Raw genomic sequence first — 16,534 nt, forward strand, 5'->3', positions numbered from 1 at the left:
GTAAGATTCAAAGAGAAAGACTTATCAAGAGTTGACAGAGCTTGCATATACATTCAATTTGCATAAATAGCACCAGGAAATGGCTTTAAAATGTCTAACTAGAATACACATGTTTGTTTTGAAAGCTGGATAAACTAGCCCCCCTTTAGTTAGTGATATTTGTACAAAATATAGGTGGTAGTTATACATGTAGTTAATGGTTTGTGAGAATATCATGATAATTATATGTAGTTAATGGTTTGTGAGAATATCATGATAATTATATGATGATTCCTGTAATTGATCGAGTTGCTGCTGTAGGGAACTAGTTTGTGAGAATATCATGATAATTATATGATGATTCCTGTAATTGATCGAGTTGCTGCTGTAGGGAACTAGTTTGTGAGAATATCATGATAATTATATGACGATTCCTGTAATTGATCGAGTTGCTGCTGTAGGGAACTAGTTTGTGAGAATATCATGATAATTATATGATGATTCCTGTAATTGATCGAGTTGCTGCTGTAGGGAACTAGTTTGTGAGAATATCATGATAATTATATGATGATTCCTGTAATTGATCGAGTTGCTGCTGTAGGGAACTAGTTTGTGAGAATATCATGATAATTATATGATGATTCCTGTAATTGATCGAGTTGCTGCTGTAGGGAACTAGTTTGTGAGAATATCATGATAATTATATGATGATTCCTGTAATTGATCGAGTTGCTGCTGTAGGGAACTAGTTTGTGAGAATATCATGATAATTATATGATGATTCCTGTAATTGATCGAGTTGCTGCTGTAGGGAACTAGTTTGTGAGAATATCATGATAATTATATGATGATTCCTGTAATTGATCGAGTTGCTGCTGTAGGGAACTAGTTTGTTCGGTATCTCGGAAGGTTTGGCTCAAAGTCATGTCATCCACATATTTATAATGAAAAACATCAGGGTTATGAGACTGAAAATCATTTATCATCACAAGAAAGGCAATTGGCCCAATTTTAGTCCCTTGTGGGACACCAGCGTTAGTTAACTTCCAAGTAGAAATTTCACCTTTATACCGAACAGCCTGTTCTCTATCAGACAAAAAATTACATATCCAAGGGATTATGGAAGATCTTACTCCAAGACTGATAAATTTCTCAACTACAATTTGGTGACTGATACGATCGAAGGCTTTAGAAAAATCAGTGGTGACAAGAACAGAAGAGTGTTTAGGTTTGTCTAATTGTTTATGAATATCATCAAGTAGTTTGACCAAGTAATGGGTGGTGGATAATCCCTTTTTTAACGAACCAAATTGATGACAGTCGATAAATTTCTCAATGTCTTCCATAATCCAACTAACAACAAAATCTTCAAAGATTTTAGAAAACAGGCAGGTTAGGGCGATGGGACGAAGGTTTTCTAAGTTAGGTGGAGAGGTCTTAGGGACCAGGGTTACATAAGCAGTTTTCCAAATGTTCGGTAGAATACCATCTCTAAGAGAACAATTAAAAATGTCAGTGTTGGGAAAGCTTTGTTCATACGCAAACTCCTTGACTAAACGGGGTGGGATAAAGTCAGGTCCACCACTTTTACTAGTATTGATTCTATTGAGTTTATTGTAGACTTCATGTGGAGACACAGTCATATGTGGAGTTATAAATGGTAGGTAGGCTGGCAGGCTGTTGTGGTCAAGTGGAGGAATGTCCTGGGCAACAGAGATGAAATTCATATTTATAGTGTTAGCAATATCCTTCGCTGATGAGCCCGGAAGATCAAAACTCTTCTTTTTTCCACAACCGGTAAGTTTACGAATTTGCTGGTGCCATTGGCGAGGGTTAAGCTTTTTTAATTTCCCCACGCTGGTGTCGTAGAAGATCTGTTTAGCATTCTTTATGAGTCTAGATGTTTTGTTGCGCAGGAATCTCCAGAGGCACATTTCACCACTAGCGAAGGCTTTCTGTCGTTTCAGGATAAGCGATTTCAAGTTCGCAGTAATCCAGGGTTTATCAGCAACATGGTTTGAAGTTATCTTTGTTGGGAAGAACTTATCGATGGCACCTTGAAGTGTCTCGTAGAAAGTGGATGTCTTGCACTGGACCGTTTCAGCGGACTTGACCTCCGCCCAATCATAGTTCGTTATCCATTGACCGAATGCTCGTTGGTCTGACTCTCTTATAGGACGAACCACACGTGAAGATACCATGTTCTGCGTTTTAATTATAGTTAATGGTTGCCACAAAACAATGTTGTGATCGCTGAGGCCAATAGGACTTGAAGAACGAGGCTCCTGGTAATATGAAGTAATATTGGTTGAGATCTTGTCCAGTACCGCTAGCCCCCTGGTAGGGGTATTAACAACCTGGCGGAGGCCAGTTGTCTGGCAAATTAAGTCTGTATTGGCTTGGTTAAAGTCCCGAGAATCACTACTCCTGCGTCTGGATATTTAATTTGTAGCAAGTCCAACGTTGCAGAAATATGTTCCATCATTAGAGCTTCGTATGGGGAGGCAGGGGGTGGTAAATAGTACATATTATTAGGCCACTGTTAGAGGTAGACGCCGACGACGTATCCAAGCCCAAATAATCTCAAGTTCATCTGGGATGGCGATTTCAACAATAGGTTGTATTTGAATGACGTTTCTAATATAAAAGGCAACTCCACCCTCTCTCTTATTACGACGGGGATTGCTAAGAAGAGTAAAATTGCAAATGTCAAATGTTCTTGAACTAACCTGCGGCGGAAACCATGTTTCAGTGATTGCAGCAATGTCAATATTGTGGGTATTCAGGAGAATTTTGATACGTTGTGTTAAAGATCTAGCATTTATCAACATAAAGGAAGGCATGCAAGATGGTTGTTGGCGATGCTGTCGTTGAAAAATTGGTGGTGGAAGTTCATGTACATAAATGAGGTTCAACGTCACCACTCGACGGGGAAGTGTACAGTTACATGTAGATGGCACTCTTGCAAAGTTATCATGAAGAAAACCTGATCCTGACGTGCCGGATACGGTAGTAATTTTTCTTTGACTGTGTCGCCCACCTCTGCGGCTTCTCTGGGTTTAACTTTATTCAGTTTGAGCTCTTTCAGGGTATCACCTGGAACATGAGTAGTTGAGTTATTCGGTGGTTTTAGGCTCAGAAGTTCTTATCTTGAATAACGTTGTCGAGACGAAACATTTTGGTATGGTCTCCTGTCCAAAGGTATAGTAGTTTGAAACGCTGGATGATGAGCGGTGGGCAGGGCACCAGCGCATCACCCATCATGCCTGCAGCAATCGTTATATTGTACAGTAACATGCACAACACGTGAACAAACATGGTGACTGAAATATATTCGGTTCTCTCACGAAGGAAGTTCAGAGTCTCCTGATGAACAAATCCTTGGAAATACGACTTTCAGCCAGGACTCAAGTAGACTAGACAATGACTATAATTCAGGACGATACAGCAAACATAGACTTAAAACTCGGAAGATGTCAAAAAAACCTAAAACAAAATACAAAACACAGGAGCTGTATCAACTGCGATGTGACCACGCTGAGCGCCCTATACGTTAATATTCCTCTAAGTGCATTCCGGCCATGACGATTGGATAATCAGAATTGTTTTAATTTTATATTCAAAACTTAAGGTATTTTTGTTTTTTAAATACATGACTCGCAAGTCAAGTCCTAAAGGGACAAGTCCGAGTCATGATGGTCGAGTCCGAGTTCGAGTCTTTTGACTCAAGTCAAGTCCGAGTCACCGAAATTGTGACTCGAGACGGACTCGAGTCATACAACACTGATAGGAATAGCGAAACTACCCGGGGTATTTATGAATGTGTAATAAACATACCTCAAACCACAAGCCATCAAGGTCAACCATCTTAAGTAAATGACCTGTTTGATTACAATGAATTCCAAGCCTTCCTTCTAACATGGCTGATGATTGGTGTGGATCATTCATAACTTGTTGTGTTGCATAAGATAGCAATAAAAAATCCAGCTCGGAGTCGTAATTGATGTCACTGATTCTCTGTATGTAAAGCAATAATAAAAAAAAAAAAGCTGCAGTTCTACACATCTCAAGCATAATATAGTCAACCATAGTAATCTTGATATGCCAGAGTAAAGAATGTTCAGATAAAATTTTTAAAAAATCAGTTTTTTTTTCTGAGTTGCCTTTTTTAAATTGCTTAAAGGAACACGTTGCCTTGGATCGGACGAGTTGGTCTATAAAAAGCGTTTGTAACCCTTTTTTATAAAATGCATATGGTTGGAAAGATGTTTTAAAAGTAGAATACAATGATCCACACAAGTTTGCCTCGAAATTGCGTGGTTTTCCTTTTACTGTGCGAACTAACACAGTCGGCCATTTATGGGAGTCAAAAATTTGACAAAAATTTGACTCCCATAAATGGCTGACCGTGTTAGTCGACGAGGTAAAAGGAAAACCGTGCAATTTCGAGGCATGTTTGTGTGGATCATTGTATTCTACTTTTACAACATCTTTCTACCCATATGCATTTTATAAAAAAACGGTTACAAACGCTTTTAAAAGACCAACTCAACCGATCCAAGGTAATGTGTTCCTTTAAATCTATTTTAATATTTGGGCACAGATGACTTTCTGTGTTGTTAACTACAATACAATCCATTCATAAGTAGATTAAAGAGTGCCCATACAAGTATTCATTTTGTTCATCAATATTGAAATACACGTAATTTAGGTGATTACATAAAATACTCCAAATGATTGCAAAGAATATTCAAAAATCAAACAAGATGGTACATGTACATGTAGGTGTGTTTCAATTTGGTTGTGATAACTTGTACAACTTCAGTTAAAGACAGCATGATTTGACAATCGTCTTAAACAAGCCAGGCAAGCTTTGTACACAACTGTCTTAAAAGGCAGTGGACACTATTGGTAATTACTTAAATAAATTGTTAGCATAAAAACCTTCTTGATAACGAGTAATGGAGAGCTGTTGATAATATAAAACATTGTGGGAAACTGCTCCTTTTGTAGTAATGTAGTTTTTGAGAAAATGTGATTTCTCATTAAAATATTTCAATTGAATTTGAGACCCCAGCTGAGGTCTCGAATTCAAGTCATCTGAAAGCACACAACCTGTGCGACAAGGGTGTTTTTTCGTCCATTATTCTCTCGCAACTTCAATGACTAATTTAGTTTAAATTTCCACAGGTTTTTTTTTTTATGCATATGTTGAGATACACTGAGTTAGAAGACTGGTCTTTGACAAACCAAAGGTGTCCAGTGCCTTTACAGAGTAAATCCTCGGGCTATGGTTTTTATGGCAACTAAACAATCATAGATGAACAAAAGCTTTCAAATGTTTGATCTCTACATTGGCTGGAGTTGTGAACAGAGAGGACATACAGACAAAGGCAATGAACTAGTCCTGGTAATAACAATCAATAGGATTATTCAATAAGGTCTACTTGCAAAGTTTACTTTGTTCACACAGTTGAAATAAGTACAACACTCACGCTTTTATTTGAAAGACTGTCTCTCAAATTGAAGGAGCTGTTTTGTTTGACTATTCTCCCTGATGATGTTATCAAGATGCTGTCCTCTTCATCTTCTTTATCTTCCTCAGCATCAGGAGGAAGTAACCGATATGCCACACGTAACTCACTCTTACCATCATCTCTTGTATGAAATGTACTCACACTAACAATCAAAATCAAAAAATCATTCATTACAGGCATTGACCCAAGGTCTGAGCGTTAAAAAGGGTTAGGCTCTGATGTTAAAGGAACACGTTGCCTTGGATCGGACAAGTTGGTCTATGAAAAGCGTTTCAAACCGTTTGTTATGAAATGCATATGGTTAGAAAGATGTTTTAAAAGTAGAATATAATGATCCACACAAGTATCACTCAAAATTGCACGGTTCTCATTTTACCTCGCGAACTAACACGGTCGGCCATTTATGGGAGTCAAAGTTTTGACTCCCATAAATGGCCGCCCGTGTTTGTCGACGAGGTAAAACGAAAACCACGCAATTTCGAGGCATATTTGTGTAGACCATTGTATTCTACTTTTACATCTTTCTAACCACATCGATTTTATAACAAACGGTTATATTGATTTGACTTACGTAAATTCACAATCACCGAGTTGTACAATCCTTTGTGAATCATCAAAATGAAAACAAGTTGTAGCGTTAAATGACCAAGTTTCCAATTCCAAGAGTCCGCTCTCAACCTGTTTATGTCACAAACAACATATTCCAATATCAGAACAAAAACTGTATACAATGTAGAGTCCCAAAATGAGCACTCTCTGGTTTGCAAATAATAATTGAAAAGTTATTTTAGCTATGATTTCACAAGAACAACAGGATCAGCCAACTAAATATCTCTATGAAGGCTCCAATTTCAAAGAGCTGCTTTAGCACAAAAAGTAGCTAATCAACCAAATTATGCTTACTAGAAAAAGGTTACCAGCAAAACTACCATGTCATGAGTAGAATTTGTGACTCCAGGTTTTCTGCTTATTTCTGCTATTAAGCAGAAAAATTGTTAAGCATTTTGTTCTGCTTAATCAGCTCTATGTTTTACTGGATTTATCTACCTAACAATTTGCAATCAACATTTGTTAATATTTGTCTATTCATTTTTTACTGCAACAGTTTTTGTAAAAAAGTATGCACTGCACGATGATACTCTTAAAATTGTTTTGAAACTTAAGGCACTGGACACCTTTGACAATTCTCAAATACAAGTCTTCTCACGTGGTGTATCTCAACATATGCATAAAATAACAAACCTGTGGAAATTTGAACTCAATTGGTTGTTGAAGTTGCAAGATAATAACCAGGGAAAAACACCCTTGTCACACAAAGTTGTGTGCTTTCAGATGCTTGATTTCAAGCTGAAAATCTAATTCTGAGGTCTCAAAATCAAATACAAATATTTAAGTGAAAAATTACTTCCTTCTCGAAAACTACGTTACTTCAGAGAGAGCCGTTTCTCGCAATGTTTTCTACTAATGAATCAACAGCTCTCCATTGAACATTACCAAGTAGGTTGTTGTGCTAACAATTATTTTGAGTACAAATTACCAGTCCAATGCTTTTAAAACAGGGGCTACATGATGCTCTGAAATATATACTTATATTACATTCTTCTAATAGGAAACAGGAAACTGAGAAAAAATATACAGGTCTCTTACCTCCTGTTAAAACATGGTAAAAACACTCCTTGTGACCTCATCTATTTAATATGGAATTATCTATAAAGATGCATGGAGCTAACGCTAAAGCACCCCAAAACTCGACAACTTTGCACTAAAGATGGCCTCAATTGTGACTATAGAAAACCGTTCATAAGGCACACAGCCAATGATTTAATTTCCAATAGATTTGTGATTTGGGGATTTTTCCTTCATTTAGAGGCAAAGCGATTTCTCGGCTCGGGTTGGTTTTAACATCGATCAACATGTCAAAAGTTGAACATCCATCCACACATCAAAAATTCAACTAAAACATACACTCACATGACAATGTGTAAACAATTGCTTCTCTCTGGTTGCATGCAGTGTCGTGTAATGTGCGTGTACGAATTCAACATGCATATCGCCTCTGTTTCAACAGGATATTGGCCATTATCCACTTTCATTTCATCAAATCAAAACATCTCCATAGTATGTCACTCACATTAAAAGCTGTTATTATTCCCGATTTATAAACAATAATAACAGTTTGCTTGCATGTGTGTGTACTGTCTAAAATTTGGACCCCCTTCGTTTTTAGCCGTTGATGACGTCAAGGGGTCATTGCATATCATTATCATAGAAAAGCAGTTTTTGACTCTCCGCTGAAAAAGCCGCGCGAAGCGGTGCTTTTTGGACTTTTTAATTATTTATTACTAAATGCAATATTTTTTAGTGTAAAATGGTTATAAACAGGTATCTAAGATGTATATTTGGCCATAAAAAGGTAATAGTTACAATATTGAGAGCATCCTGTAGCCCCTCTTTAAGGTTGATAAAAGGAAACGGACCCAAATCTACCATAATATTAAGATAATTTACTGAAATACAAACTAATTGTATATTTGAGTCAGAGTTCATTCCTAGAAAGACTAAATGTACCTATTAGAGTTCATTCCTACATAGACATTTTAACAAACAACCATGACAACCTACCATTTGACCGGTTGCCACATCGCAGACTACAAATGTTTCTGAATCAGTCTCTGTTTCTGGAGGTAACACAGGGTCATCACTGAGTGGTACATACATATAATGCCAAGGATGACCTCCAATGGACACATTCCGATCTAGGCATTTCAATTCCAGAAGAGCTGCTGGACATTCTACAACAAAAACATCAAACATGATCACCTTTTAGACTCCCATTGCTTTACTTACTGATATGTTACCACAAACTGAAAAATGTTAGTCAGTGGAATTGGAAGGTCCCAACAAAAACAAACATGTGATCAACACCAGCAGACAAGATACACTCTGTTCTTGGTTCTTTTAAGGGCAAGGGGCACCATTAGGAGAGAGTCCTAAAAGTCAACTAGAACATGTACAGGGGCACCAAGGCAATGACCAGGGTGTAATTGCCTTTTATGAAGTATCAGGCATCTATTGTTAGTGTTTAATCATCTCTCCTGTCAATTGTTGTTTTTATCCGACTGCAACTTGCACAAACAAAGTTAATGTTTTTAGTTGGGGGAAGTGGGTCAAACATTTTATAATAATAATGTGACGGGGTCGTCAAATAGAGAATTGGGAAACTGACAACGAACTGTAGTCTGAAGGTTTATTCTGAAAATAACGAAGACACAGAAACTGATGTTGATTGCGTCTTCGATACAGAAAATAATCATATCAAAATAATAAACAGTATTTAATAATATATTAATGAAGAAAATAATTATAAGAACTTTCAAAGTAAACTATTTACAACTATACTGGCAAACCAATTCAAACTAATAGAGACCGACATGTTTTCTGGTCCCGATATAGCCTTTAGTGAGTAACACTTACTACTCCCAGATCTATTATTATCTATGTTAAGAAACCATCAAATTATTCCTTTAAATGGTACAACTTCAAGTCCTTCATCTATAAAACTGGCTGATATTAAAGGAACATGTTGCCTTGGATCGGACGAGTTGGTCTATGAAAATCGTTTGAACCCGTTTGTTATGAAATGCATATGGTTAGAAAGATGTTTTTAAAGTAGAATATAATGATCCACACGGGTATCACTCAAAATTGCACGGTTTTCATTTTACGTCGCGAACTAACACGGTCGGCCATTTATGAGAGTCAAAGTTTTGACTCCCATAAATGGCCGACCGTGTTTGTCGACGAGGTAAAACGAAAACCACGCAATTTCGAGGCATATTTGTGTAGATCATTGTATTCTACTTTTACAACATCTTTCTAACCATATCGATTTTATAACAAACGGTTACAAGACGCTTTTCAAAGACCAACTCGACCGATTCAAGGCAACGTGTTCCTTTAATCTTACTTTTAGGAATATTATAAATAAAGAATAAGAGTATAATAAAGTGATAGTTACCTGAAAATAACAAGACACAGAAACTGATGTTGATTGCGTCTTCAATACAGAAAATAATGACGAACCCCGCGAAAAATACAAAGGATGGTATTTTGGGGCGAGGGTGATGAACAATTAAAAAGAACTACGTCATAGGTAAATACTACGTCACTAACGCTACGTCATTTAAGTAAATGCAAATGAATTTAGGGGGGGGGGTATGCGTGTACTCGTCACATTCTTCCCCCTTTTGAAAAACTAGTCATTCTTGATCTAGCAACGTATCAATTAAGTAATCAAAATGAAAGAAATTAATGTAATTAATGAATGAAATTAATGTAAAATAGAAATGCATGTGATCGTCATCTTCACATTACACACATCTAGCCTAGTATCGGAGCTGTTGTTAGGTTTTCCTTCAAGACATCCATTGCCTGCTGACATTCTTGGGTCCACACAAAAGGAGGAGGAGGGATGTGTGTTTTCTTTTTGCCCTTCTTCTTGAGGCGAGGTTCACTGGTAGTGAGTCGATACAGGGGTGCCATGATGTTCGATTAACTCTTGATATAGCGTCTGTGATAGCCGGTGAAACCAAAAAAACAATGAAGTTCTTTGCGATTGGTTGGTACTTTCCAGTTTTTGACTTGGAAAATTTTGTCTGGATCGGTCGAAATACCCTGTGCCGAGACAATATGGCCTAAGTATTTCACTTCTTGTTTCAGTAGATGGCACTTGGATGGTTTTAGTTACAGGCCGTGTTCTCACAGGCATGTAAACACTTTTCCAAGGCAGTCTATGTGTTCTCGCAGGCATGTAAACACTTTTCCAAGGCAGTAGTTTCAGGCCGTGTTCTCACAGGCATGTAAACACTTTTCCAAGGCAGTCTATGTGTTCTCACAGGCATGTAAACACTTTTCCAAGGCAGTCTATGTGTTCTCACAGGCATGTAAACACTTTTCCAAGGCAGTCTATGTGTTCTCACAGGCATGTAAACACTTTTCCAAGGCGGTCTATGTGTTCGTCAAAAGTCGAGGAGAATACTATGATGTCACCTAAGTACAGTAACACTGTTGAATAGTTCTGGTCACCGAGGCACGTTTGCATAAGCCGTTGGAAGGTGGCAGGTGCATTTTGGAGGCCGAATGGGTGTTGAAAAAGCAGTTTTCGGCTTGTCGGCTTCTTCAACTTCAACTTGCCAGTACCTAGAAGTGAGATCTAACGTGCTGAAAAACTGGGTGTCACCAAGTGCATCAATGCCTCTTCGATACGTGGGAGTGGGTAAGCATCGCGAGTCGTTCTGTTATTGAGTTGTCTGTAGTCGATGCATAGTCGTATTGATCCATCCTTCTTGGGAGCTATTACAATCGGTGAGGCATAAGGAGAACAACTTTTGCAGATTGCTCCAAAACTTACCATGTCTTTGAGGTGATCTTTAACTGTCTGAAACTGTGAAGGTGGTATTCGTCGATATGGAAGGCGAAATGGTTGATCGTCTAAGAGTGGAATTGCATGTTTGACGGTTGAAGTACATCCATAATCTAGAGAATTTTTGGAGAAAACTTCTTTGTGTTCATGAAAGAGACTGGCCAGTTTGTTTGCTTGTTCCTCGGTCTTGAGAGAAATATCTGCAATGTCCAAGGAAGGTATTATGGAAGTCAAGTCTTGAGATGGTACTTGATGCACGAGGTTCATGAAATGGTGATCTTCTTGATTCATCGTTGGTTTATTTGGTGTATCATCTTCTTGTAGAATTAAAGAAACGCTGGCAAGTTTGCAGTTCCGTGGGATTATGATAGGCTTGGTTGAGATGTTGCACATTCGCACAGGAATTCGACGATTGGACCCAACATCTGCTATTACGTTGCCAACTTTCAGGTAGGAAGGGTTCGGGGGGAAATTCTTGACAAGAGCTGTGTACGTTTGGCCAGTATGAGATGGAGGTGCTTCACAGATCACCTCAACTTCTTTTCCTGGTGGTATTGTTCTCGGTGAGCCTCCAATATATTTGGCATAACCAATTCTGCCGACATGGTCGCCTGGGTCTGATGACATGATGTTATTGAAAGCAGTGTGCCATGCAGTGCCGTCATCTCCAAGTCGTTGTAAATAATGTTCTCCCTTAGACAGTTGTTGGTCTCTCTGTGATGCTCGTATGGCATTATTGCCAATTAGAACAGGTACTCTCAATCTATACCCATCAGTTGGGACGACAAATGCTGGTACATCATCATATACAACACCTAGGATGTGTAGAGTAATAGGTAGAACACCCAGGTACGGAACCGGTTGACCATTTGCACCTTCGATGGAGACACATGTTGATGAAAGTGATACAGAGTTTAGTTGGGGGTGCGACTTCCACAAATTTTCTGTGATGGACGTAACCTGCGAGCCAGAATCGATGAGTGCTAAGTAATCTTTCCCATTGACTCCAACTGTTGCTTCATTGTTTGGCCCGATGAGATATTGATGATCTGACTTCTGATTGTTAGTGAAGTAAGAGTTGGCTTGGTGTGGTACATCACCTGTGGTTGTCAGAGCTACTGGGCATTGTTGCTCTTAGCCTCGAACGGCTTGCCCTGCAGCCGTGGGCCTTGGTAGTTTAGAGAAGGATTTTGGCAGCCTCTTGCAATATGGCCTTCCTGACCACAACGATGACAGACAAAAACTCTTGGTGTTGTTGGTCTGTTGTTGTAGTCTGAAGATGAGCTTTTGACTTCGTACTGCCTTTGGTTGTTTCCATCTGCATTGGTACTCAACTGTTCAACCTTAAGTGTAAGTTGGTGGACCGTTTGAAGGAGACTTCTGAGTACCTCATCCCTGCATGATGCTTGTTCGGTCTGTTTGGTAGGTGGTAGCTGCGGTTGCGGCATGTGTTGTGGATTCTGATGGGGTGGTTTCGCTCGCTGTGGATTGGTTTGAATCCTGACATCTGGACGTACTGATAGCATTTTTGTTTCTCTCTCCATCTGTCTCAGCTCGGCTTGCAGTTCTCAAAGCGGCATTTCTCTAGGCTTCATAGGAGCAAGTCTGTCACAACAGACTGTTTCATTGAAGGTTGGTGTCATTATGTTTCCCGGGTAAGGCGGAGTTGCTTGCTGTCTTGTCAGAAAAGGCATGGCATTCGAATGATGATGTGTTCGGCATTGAGGCAGAATGTTGATTTCGTGATAAAAACGGCATGGTCTCAAAAATGCGACGTTCTAAAGCAGCGACGTCGACCAGAATCTTGTCTGCGATGGGCTGTTGATGCTTGTACGCTTCTTCCAGAGGTGAAGAGTTTGCTGGGTATCGTTTCTGGCGAGCACCAACACTTGGATGTGGTGTTAAGTGCGGGTGACCGGCAAGTCTTGAAGGTGTAGAGGGCATTCTTTTAGGAGAGAATCGCTTCTTGAGGAAGCCATGGTTTTTGATGAAGAGTTGTGACTGGCGTTAGAAATTATCACCAGGGCAACAATCACAAATATAAATATATTTGGCATATTAGATTGCAATTTAAACAGTCAAAATTCAAAATTAAATTAGTCAATCCAAATCAAAATCAATAATCAAATCAAACATCATGAAATTCAGTCAGAATCAGATGTGGCTCAGGCACAAAAAAGCATAAAAATCTGATCTGTTCATCCAAGTTCGGTTTTTGAATTTGGTGAATCTGACGGGATTTCGGTATTCAATGAAAAAGTGAACTACAAAACACCTGTTGCTTCAATTTGTTGACAAAGGGGAACCTTCTGCTGTGGATCTACTTGCTCAACAAAAGAACCCACCTCTGTCTATTGGCAGAGAGTAGCAGTTACAAGGGCTTAGGCTAATGAGGCATGTAATCCGTTCATTGTTGTGGATCACGCTATTGTTATTTTCCTACAATAGACTACAGGACTTTCCAGCTTTAGGAATGCGTTTCCCTTTGTTACATAATTAAAGCAACCACCTACAACAATGGGTATGTTCAGACAGTGTACTAACTTAGACCCGAACTGGTTTAACTTTTACGAGCAGCGGGGGGTGGTCGTAAAAGTAAAACCCCCTTGGGTTCAGACAGCACAGAGTTAAACCCGATCTGGTTTATCTTTGGTTTTAAGAGGTCAAAGTAGACGCGACCCCGTTGCTCTAACATCCGGTTTTATTCACACACCGAGCATGCCGAGATACTGAGTGCCCCATGCCCTGGATGATCATCAGGAACATATTATTGGATAAAAATGGCTCAATCGAACGCGGAAAACAGTTTTATCGCTGGGAGGATGTGGGCACTTAAAACAAACATGAACACGACTCTAAAACAAATGATTAAACAAACAAAATATTGACACAAACCGCCGAGAAAACTCACCAAAATATTATCCATATATTCCATGAAACAGAACACGTTTCATGTTTGTGTTTTTATACCACTGTGTGACCGTTTCCGATTTAATTAGTACTTTTAGTTTGTACCTCAATCAATTGGAAGTTGCGATCCCTCAAAAGCTGGTGCCGCGATTTTTATTCCGATTCGTTCATAAAGACAACTACACGTGCAAGTTATGTAAATACATGTACTTTGCAGTATTTTCCCAACTTCCCAACTTCCCAACAACGTGGTCATTGCTGGCGAAGGGAATTTCCCCTACACACAGCCTCGCACCCACGGCAGTTCATTCTCCTAATTTGAAAGTACAGCACGCTAGTAACTCTGACGGCAATAGAAAGGCACATCCACGGGATCAGTGATGGATAACTATGGGATATCAAAGAGTGATCACTATGGGATGGCAGCGCTGTGCATGTGAGAAGCATTAAAAAAATCCTCCTTCGCTGCGCTCGTAGTATGAAAAACAGTTTCAATTTATTGTAGGACACTCAACAAAAAACGCTTGGAAAATATAATTTTGTTTCAGAATTTAATAAGTAATGGGCGTGGGCCGTTGTTAAACTGCATACACCGATTGAGAGGGTTTCGCCAACTCGGTAAGCGGCAAGAAAGTAATATAAATACTCGGTGCTTTTCAAGAACAACAGAAACCGTGTACATGCACGCCGGGTCCTGGGCATGTGCATTGAACCACACAATGGGTCGTCCGTTGCGAGTTAAAACCGGATGTCATTCTGTCCACACGCAGTGTTAAAAGATAAACCCGAACTGGTTTAGACTTAGACCGCCTCGCTGGACGGTTTAAGTTTTGAGGTTTAAACCCGATCCGGTCTAACTTTTTTTGCGTTCAGACGCACAAAAGTTGAACCCGAACCGGTCTAAGTGGACTTAGACCAACTTTAATACGGCGTGTGAACGACCTCAATTTCATCAAGAATTTGGTTAAACACATGGATGAAAGTAAGCAGGTGCAGTATAATGTCTACCAGGTCTGGATTCAAAATACAGGAGCTATAACCATGCAGGTAGTTTGTGGAATGTTCATGGCAGCACCTTTGTTGAATTGAAAGTTATTGTTCTCCTGCCGCTACCGAATAGATATTATGGCGTTACCAATGGCAATATTCTCATGTAATGTCACGAAATGAGATATTGCGTTCTGTGACAAATGTTGTTTTACTGTTGCACTTTGGTAAACAATGAAGCAGTGTCCATCAAATTGTTTAATTCCGGCGACAATAATTTTTTATTGGCCTAACAGTTTCATGAAGACATCGAGTCAGGAGTGTAGTAGTCTCGCGGGGCCAGCATTCTTGCGAAAATACCACCAGTGTCGTGGGAATCGCTATCACCGGACGAACATTTAACGACATGTCCACAAGTCTATTAACTGGATGGTAAGCAGAGCAAAGTTCCTTGGAAACTATAGCTTGTTAGAAAAACTACACAACAATTGTTATACAAATAATAATACAGGTACACTACTATTATCATTGGATTACCTGATAGTTGTAAATTGCTTGGTATTCCACTATGATACGACTGTCCTGACTCTGATCTTCCAGTAGACTCAAATGACTGCTTTTGTGTGATTGGAAATTTCATATTCTGTAAAACAGAAACAACAACCACACATCCAGTGAAAACTTGTTTGTACATTTCTTACTGGTTGTCATTATAAGACAAATTAAACAGCTTTTTGTTGACGTTAGATATGGAGAGAAACATTCATGTGAAAATGAAAACTTTTTAATTGATTAACTTTTCAGATCAATATACCCATGTAGTTAGATGCACATTAACATCTATACAGGCAATGTGTACTTGTCTCAACACATTAACACATAGAACCTTTATATTGTTGATAAACAAACTGAGCTTGTTTTAGCCGAAAGCTAGCAAAACATTTAATCGTTTATGTTGTGACCAAATTCAACATTTCTACATGAACATAAAACTTTCAATCAAAAAGAAATACATAAAATAATTGCTTGCTGTTTTTTTCACACATTATTCAACCCTTTTTTTTTGGAATATTTATGTTAAATTGTTACAACGTGGCTTTGATCTGCTTTTGTTTTACTTTTATAGCCGGCTTCCGTAGTATTTAGTTGGCAAAAACGCTGTGACAGTGCAAAAGAAAGGTCAATTTCAAGATCAATTGAAACTGTTACTGAACAATTTCTTCTCTGGCTATGCTGGTTTGCATGACTACATGGCAACATAGTGATTAGAATGACCATACCTCTTGTATGATATTGTCCATGTTGTACATCTTGATTTTGTTGTTTTTATGCATCACTATCAGCAATCCATCTGTTATGGTGGCATCTGCAATATTTCTGCCAAAGACCTTTGAATACAAAATATAGTATATTGTTTATGTTTATACATGTACATAGTGAACAAGATTACTTTGCACACTGCTTCCTTTGTAAGCTCTTTTTAAGTATTCACTGATAACCACCTACATTATAAGCTTCTGTAGCAGCAGACAATTCTGTCAATCCATGTCAAACACCCAACTCCATATAAGGCTGATTTTCATTACTTTTCTACTTTTTTTGCAAACAGCACTTTTTTTATTGTTGTCATCTTTCTCCCTGGCAAGAAACTTTTTGAAATGCCATCCCTGTTATTCATGTAGTTATCAGCTTCCACCTG

General features: G+C 38.7%; 1 protein-coding gene across 1 annotated transcript in view; it reads right to left on the minus strand.

Annotated features, from left to right (window-relative positions):
• Positions 1-16,534, minus strand: part of LOC117302705 (DDB1- and CUL4-associated factor 17-like) — a 39,227-nt gene that overhangs the window by 2,050 nt on the left and 20,643 nt on the right. The window contains exons 10-15 of the mRNA XM_033786703.1: positions 16,116-16,223; positions 15,373-15,478; positions 8,139-8,308; positions 6,088-6,194; positions 5,475-5,658; positions 3,817-3,996 (exon numbers count right to left, since the gene is read on the minus strand). Coding sequence (XP_033642594.1) covers positions 3,817-3,996; positions 5,475-5,658; positions 6,088-6,194; positions 8,139-8,308; positions 15,373-15,478; positions 16,116-16,223 — 855 coding nt within the window. The remainder of the gene's footprint in view (positions 1-3,816; positions 3,997-5,474; positions 5,659-6,087; positions 6,195-8,138; positions 8,309-15,372; positions 15,479-16,115; positions 16,224-16,534) is intronic.

Source organism: Asterias rubens, chromosome 18, assembly GCF_902459465.1.
Source record: "Asterias rubens chromosome 18, eAstRub1.3, whole genome shotgun sequence".
Taxonomy (NCBI): domain Eukaryota; kingdom Metazoa; phylum Echinodermata; class Asteroidea; order Forcipulatida; family Asteriidae; genus Asterias; species Asterias rubens.